Source organism: Netta rufina, assembly GCF_964035555.1.
Source record: "Netta rufina genome assembly, chromosome: 2".
NCBI lineage: Eukaryota > Metazoa > Chordata > Aves > Anseriformes > Anatidae > Netta > Netta rufina.
The window spans coordinates 44012899-44020251 of NC_140124.1; the positions used below are offsets into that span (position 1 = coordinate 44012899).

The 7353-nt window shown below is 45.5% G+C and overlaps 1 protein-coding gene across 1 annotated transcript in view; it reads right to left on the reverse strand.

Annotated features, from left to right (window-relative positions):
• Positions 1–6778, reverse strand: part of ABHD5 (abhydrolase domain containing 5, lysophosphatidic acid acyltransferase) — a gene marked incomplete at its 5' end in the record, with an annotated part of 28394 nt that extends 21616 nt beyond the window's left edge. The window contains 2 exon segments of the mRNA XM_084283152.1: positions 6668–6705; positions 6707–6778. Of these exon segments, the coding sequence (XP_084139278.1) occupies positions 6668–6705; positions 6707–6778 (110 nt within the window).
• Between the last annotated feature and the right edge of the window lie 575 nt (positions 6779–7353).

The window sequence follows — 7353 nt, forward strand, 5'->3', positions numbered from 1 at the left end:
GCTTTCATAGACATTGCACGACATGCTGCATTGAGAATTTAGGAAGAAACATATAAATGAACTAAAGAAAATGAAAACTCTCCCCTGGTGTCCTTCAGATATACGTAACTTTCTATTACTTTCGTTTCATCCATCCACTTACTGATGTACTCATGTTGCCCTTCAGATACTGCATAACCTCACCCTTTATGTACTGTTTAAACCCTACCTGTCAGCCTTCTAACACCCAGCATGCCAGAGGCCCACATTTCAGACCCACCCAACTTCCATCACACAGAACAATAACAGAATCTGCAAATAACAACCGCCTGTTACAAATATACACCACTGCCCATCCACGCTCTACCCTATTTTTTGTTTATATCCCATACTGTATCATGCATAATTTAGATAGGAGATGGGTTTGTTTATTTTTCTGTAAAGAGCCATAAAAGAAACACCCAAAAAAGACTACCTAAAGCACATCATTATTCCCTTAGCTCCAAGCACACTACACGCAAACCACACTCCTATCATCCAACCTGCCTCTACATGAGTGTAAATACACACTGAAGATGCACTGCTTTGCTGCTTGCCATTCGAACAGCTACTACGATGTGTTCCTTATCATAGTCACCTACAGTGACTGACTCTGTCAAACTTCAAGAATTGGTATCTGAACTCTGGGCTACCTAGCCTCATTTCTACTCCTTGTAAAACTCTTGGGCACAACCCCTCTCTTCATCCTCAAACTAGAAGATGCTTTTGTTTATGTGACTACACATCAAATGTTTAATGTGTCAGAAAGACACATAAGTAACCTCAGAAAGAGGTAAGAATCATCATCATAGAATGGTTTGGATAGGAAAGGACCCTAATAACCATCTAATTCCAACCCCCTGCCATGGGCAGGGACACCTCCCACCAGACCAGGTTGCTCAAAGCCCTATCCAACCTGGCCTTGAACACCTCCAGGGATGGGGCATCCACAGCTTCTCCGGGCAACCTGTTCCTGTGCCTCGCCCTCAGGGTAAATAATTTCTTCCTAATATCTAATCTAAATCCAGCCTTTTTTAGTTTAAGAACTTTATTCCTTGTCCTGTCACTACACTCCCTGATAAAGAATCCCTCTCCTGCTTTCTTGTAGGTTTCCTTTAGGATTTGGAAGGCTGCAAAAAGCCATTGCATCAAATATCCCCTTTCGGACAAGTGCAGAATAATTAATATGCCTTTAGGATCAGTATAACGTACTAAATGCAATGAAGAAAAAAGTTTCTAGAATAGCCTGCTAGCACCAACCTACCCCCTGTTTTTTTTCCTCCTCATTGCTGTATCTTTCTCTTCCTCACTCCAGTACATGGGTGGACTTCCTCAGTGGCAACAGGCACTTGTGCATCTTTTATTACAGAAAAGATGTTGGGGGGTTTATTTTCCTCTCCTTTTTGTCACCTCGTATGATCCTTGGTTTTCTATTACAAGTCATTCAGAGCTCCTTCCTACTCCGGGATTCCTCACCGTATTTTCTCAGTGTCATTCAAGGCTTTACCCTTAAAATCCCCCTCTTTTACCCTCTTAACCTTATTCCAGAGTGACCTCATTTCGTTACACAGCTTCACGGACTCACAAATCTCTCTTCTCCACTGACCTCTCCCTTGCTGTTCAGCTTCTCATCTGGATCTTTCAGTTTCAGCGCCAACGTCAACTCACTCACCTTTCCTCTCATGCCCTCTTCTCTCTGGCTCTCAAGACAAATTATGGACAAAAACCTATCCTGGAAGATCAGAGTTGCAAGAAAACACTCAAGTTATGAAATAAGCTGATTGAAATTTCCTCAACAAACAATTTTAGTAAACCACTAAATATGAGGGGGGAAAATGAAGATGCTTTCATAATTTATGAGTGGGGAAAGTGGTTCAGATTCTCTCAATAATGTGCAGAAAAACTGCAGGTTGTGCAGATTCTCCTGGCACAGACAAGATTATTTTCAGAGGGCTAAGCTCTAACTGGGCCTACGAGGCACAGCCCAATTGGCCCAAATAAAATACAGAGCCCAGGGGCAGCACTTCTAACAGACTCTATAAAAACTTAAGAGGATGCCCCAAACCATGCAACCCTGGCAAAAGGATTGCTAATCCTGGCACTTCTCATTTTCATCCTCAGATGTAAGGACTTGAGCCAGGTGACTAATCGACCTAGTAAGACATTTTATAGGGGATTTCTGTCATAACAGATGACTCAGCCAGATAATCAGGGAAGGAGAACGGGATCTTCTACCAGAGGCAATGGAAAGCTCCAGGTGAGCCATTAGAAGTGCATGTTCTTTAGTAATGGGACATCCACGTATTATATAAATGAAGCATGAAGCATGCGTAACACACTCTGGGATTGTGTTTGGGCCTGGTGGTGACAGTGGAAACAAAGCACTTGAATGCTGCTTCACCAGTGTTCCCACATGCAACTGGAGGGGAGCCACTGAAAGGATTTTTTCCCTGCTGCTTGGAAAGAGGGGAAAAGACCTTCTGCAGCTCTCTGGAGTCAGCTGGTGGTACCTTTCCTCATGTTGTCTAATACAAGAACAAGTTGCAGAAAGAGTGGGGGAGAAAACCTTTAGCACAGCAGTGTCTAACCTGTGCCATTCAAACCTCTCCATGATGATTCCTGAGGCGATCTCCCTTAAGAATCGTAAAGAAATAAAAACTGGTCTGAAAAGTCACAAATGTATTTCCTGAATTATAAATAGGATGCCCTAAACTTACTATTTTTTAATTGTTAAACTGTGAAAGACAATTCAGCGACCTGGCTGTACCTTGGTGAAAAGGTCCTGACCAAGGCCGCGGTTCCCCAGCAGCCCCATCATCTGCTTTCCCACTAAGCTGAGGGCGCTTGAAAGGCAGTGGGTTAAGTTATAAATGGACCTACCTGAAAAGCCACATCACCACGGGAAGTCCATTACAAGTAACTACTGAGGACCGATGTGAAAAAACATAAAGAAAATTGAAAAATAAGAAATTATTCCCTAAATGTCTGTCCTAAACACGAGCCAAAGAATCTCTGATAAACAAGGGGCTCCAAAGAGTAGTCAATACCAAGTAAAAGAGATGAACAAATCGTCTACTTCTATATTCTCACTGCAAATATATATGTATTTTTAAACCTTTTTCCATAACGCTTGCAGGTGCTAGACTTGAAAAGCAGAGCATTACTGTACTGACTTTTAGGTGAGTTTCTTCCCTGTACAAGGACAGTGCACACACTGCCAAGATCATTTTGCTGCTGTTGCTGGAAGGAGAAGATAGCCCTTACTGTATTTTGCCATCCTTCCCTTTCTCAAGTCTGTGTTGGGGGAGAAGAGATCTTCCTGACCACTGCAGACCTTTCCTTCCCAAACTCATACAAGGACAGGAAAACTAAAACAATCCTATAAATGCCTGATAAACTGCTCATACACTACATGCCCTTTCAGATGAGCACACAAACGCAGTGCAAAAGGCACCAAGCACTGAAGTCATGACTGACACAACAGTGAAGAAGACAAAACCAGAAGAGGAAGGAAACATCCCTTAACCTCTTCCTGCACACACTTCTCACAGTGCACTTATGTTTTCAGTGTCTCTTCAAAGATGGAAGCTGTAGGTCCCAAACCTGCTGTTAGCCGTGTATGCCACAGGACAGGCTGTTAGAAATAGTCTTCTTTCACCAAGAAAGGTAAGAACCACCCGGCTTTCATCAGTCTACCTCTATTTAGCTTGCTTTAGAACCTAAATGATGTAACCAGCAGAAAAATAAAGCAAGACTGAATTGAGAGTAATGTTATGCTTTATGCTTTCATATTACTCTTTAATATATTGGTGTGGCATCACTGTGAACTGTCTTACTAAGAGTCAGAGCTCTATTAAGCTCGATGAATTATTCCTCTTTTATTTCAAACACCTCACTTCAAAGCTATAAAAATAATTCTGTAGCATTTTAAATCACATACCGAAAGGATCAAAACGCAAACAAGCTTGAATGGTATTGCAAAAATAATTGTGGTTACTGGTGTTGCAGTGGAACTTACAGCGTATGTTCTTACATATTTCTCCAAGCTGTTATTTTGTGAGGCTAGAGGTCAGAAGCAAGCAAACTGATGTAAGCTCACAAGTGCAGTTGCCCTAAAATTTTTGTTTTAAAGGAAGTTATTCCACTTTTCACAGGGGGCAAAGGGGGAATTTTTGAGATTTTTTTTTCCAGATACATACATATATTTAGTAGCTGCTATTACTAGATATATTACAAGCCATAAACAGTCCTGTTGAATTCAGAGTGAGTGTAAGTGAACCAAACATCAGCAAAAAGGTTGTGGTAGGCTGTTTGCCTCACAGGCAGAAGTCTACTTCTACAGCTTATACAGAGAAGGTTCAGGGCTGCGAAGAAGTTTGGGCATCGTTAGCAGGTGATGTGTTTAAACAAGCGATCACTTCCTTGATAGAGACCAAAATATTTGTTTAGTTCACCTTCTCATTCTAGGTTAGGACAAGGCCGTGAGTATCTTTCAGTCGAAATTTCCTACAAAGGAACGTGTCACTGCTTTTCTGTTTTCACCCTACTTAGGTAGTTACTAGATTTCAACAATCCAGTTGTTTGCATACGTTGCATAACAAGGTGAGTCACACTATTTTCTCTAAGCAGATAAAATAAACTTCGTATTTATTCTTTGTATACACCTATCGCTAGCAATTTAATTTAGGGCTCTAACGCCATAGAATAAGCCTTCCTCTCACTGCTACAAAGTTTTAAATCCAAAAGTACTTAACACATTTGACTCATAAATTTCTTCCAGGTACTGGGTTTTGCTCTCTGCTTGAAAAGTTGAAGAAATGCTGATCGTTAGAAACAGCCCCCCCCCAAAAAAAGTGCTAACAACCTGGAGTACTAACATTTCATCACAGCTAATGCACTTTCTGAATTCAAGGAAAAGCATGAGATTTTGTTCTTAGAAGTCTAAGAAGACTTAGAAGTCTTTAATGAACTGGGGGCTTACTCTGAAAGGCTTCACATTAAATGGCCTGATTGTTCAGAAGGGTGACACGGACAACTTCCTGAAAATCAAGTCCCTTTAGAAGCTATCCAGCGGAGTAAGCCATGACAAGAAATTTCTCGTAATCCTCTTTGAAAAATTTAGCCTATGACTCCTTACCCTACGTCCTGATCATCTAACGTTAACAACCCCACAGCCCTGGCGGGCTACTGAAGTTGAGGGCATTTGGCACCACCTAAGCAGCGCTCAGTACCCTGTGTGATCAAATCAGGCAGCTAATACAGTTCAGGCTAATGCGCTGAATGAACACATAAACAAAACAGGTTGAGGCAGAGCTATTTTTAAGACTCCTACTTAGAAAATCTGTAAATCATCGAGAAGAGGCTTTGCAAATGAGATGTACTTTATGGATGCAAATGGATGAGAAAGAACACGGAACCAAGAAGGGAACTGTGGTTACAAATGTACAGTGCTGCAGAAGGTGTAATAAAAAAACAACTGTATGATTAAAAAAAAAGCCATTCTAAGTTTGAGGAAAGGAGGAAAGAGCAGTTACAGGTTAGACTGGATTGCACACTGAAAGAAAAGCCTGTGATGTTTATACTTGGAGAGAGAACAGCGTGCGTATACAGTTGTAAAGGTGCAACGGGGAACCTGGAAAAGATGGATAGTCCAGTTCTGGTCCATCCAGATTGAGTTGGCAGCAGCAAGTCATCTAAGATGAAATATAAACCCACAAAAAAAAAAAATCAAAAAAGGTCTGCACAGAGAAGAAAACTGAGCACACAGATAGTTTTGGAAGATAAGAGAACAGATGTATCGTATGACAACATGCAAATAGCATCCTGGATATAAAGTTATGAAAGCAGTGTAATTTTCATGTAAGTTTTTAAAGAATTTTAAGTGGAATTCCTCAAAAAAAAAAAAACGTAATTATGAAAGAAGGGAGAAGGAAAAGGCAAGAAGTGAGTTTGGGGTGGACAGGCAATTGGCAGTATGAGTAATATAATACAACACTCGATATTTAAAGGATGGAGAAGAAAAAAAATGATGTAAACAGCGCATTTAGAGCACATTTAAACATCGGATAGCGGGGGATACAGCACACGCATGACTGGAGCAAAGCCAGATACAGTCTGATCGGGCACTTTCGGGGCTAGAACCGCAAGCTGTGACAGCACAAACTCAGAGCGAGCAGCTTGGGTGTCGTGTTTGAACACAGACTGGGAGCCAGGGCATTTTGTGGTGGGCTCGGGGAGGCAGGGGATGTGTGCTGGGACAGGGCAGCCGAGGCGCCGCGGGGCCGGCAGCCCCCTGAGGTACTCCGCGGGTGCGCGCCCCCGCTGCGGGGCAGGGCGGCGGCCGCAGGCGCGTCCCCGCCGCGCCGGGCGCGACCAAACCGGGCGCACCGCGGGGGGGAGAGTCGCGGGGCGGGTGCTGCCTACGGGCGGCCGGCGCTGGGGCACGGCGGGACCCTGCTACCGGCAGCGGGCAGCGGGCACTCACCGCGGCCGCCGGTGGCGGGGATGGGGCCGGGCGGCTCGCAGAGCCGGGCAGGGCCGCCCACAAACCGCGCTGTCCCCCCCTCCCTCCCTCCCTCCCTCCCTCCCCGTGCAGGCGCCGCTGTCCTCGGTCCCGCAATGGCGGCGGGGCCGCTCCCGCCGCGCTCACCCGTCACTGGCGGTCTCCTCCTCGTCCATGGCGGCGGGGCGGCAGCCGGCTGCTGGCGGCGGCGGAGGGCAGCGCGGAAAGGGACAGCGCGACGGCGGCGGCCCCGGCCATCACGGGCCCCTCCCTCCTCCTCCTCCTCCTCCGCGCTGCGTCACCGCCGCCGCCGCCACCCCCACCACAGCGCCGCCCCCGCCGCCATGGCGGGCGGGCTCCGTGAGGGGCGTCCGTCAGCCGCTGTCACACTCCTAAATCGTGTCCCCAAGCACCGTGTCCCCAAGCACCATGTCCCCAAGCACCGTGTCCCCAAGCACCGTGTCCCCAATTTCAGCCCCTCACACAAAGATAGGAGCCAGCCGCCCCGCTTTGCACAGCCCTGGGTTCTCAGGGGGGTAGTTTGTGGTTGTTGGTACGGATTAAAAAAAGGATGCGCTCCTCAGCAGCATCCAAACCCATGCCATGGGTTGCTTAATTATTCAGCAGTGTGTGAACTACATTCACATTAAACAATCAGCGAACCCCGATTGAAATAGAGATGCAGCGAGTGGAAGCACTGTTGAGGCGTTTTTAAGCCTCGCGTTCTTCCCAAATTTTGCTGCGGACCTCAGGCACTTCAGAAAAAACAGACAGGGCGATCGCTGTTCCTTCAGGTTTCTGAAATCCCGTGAGCGAAGCTGTCACGTTAATTT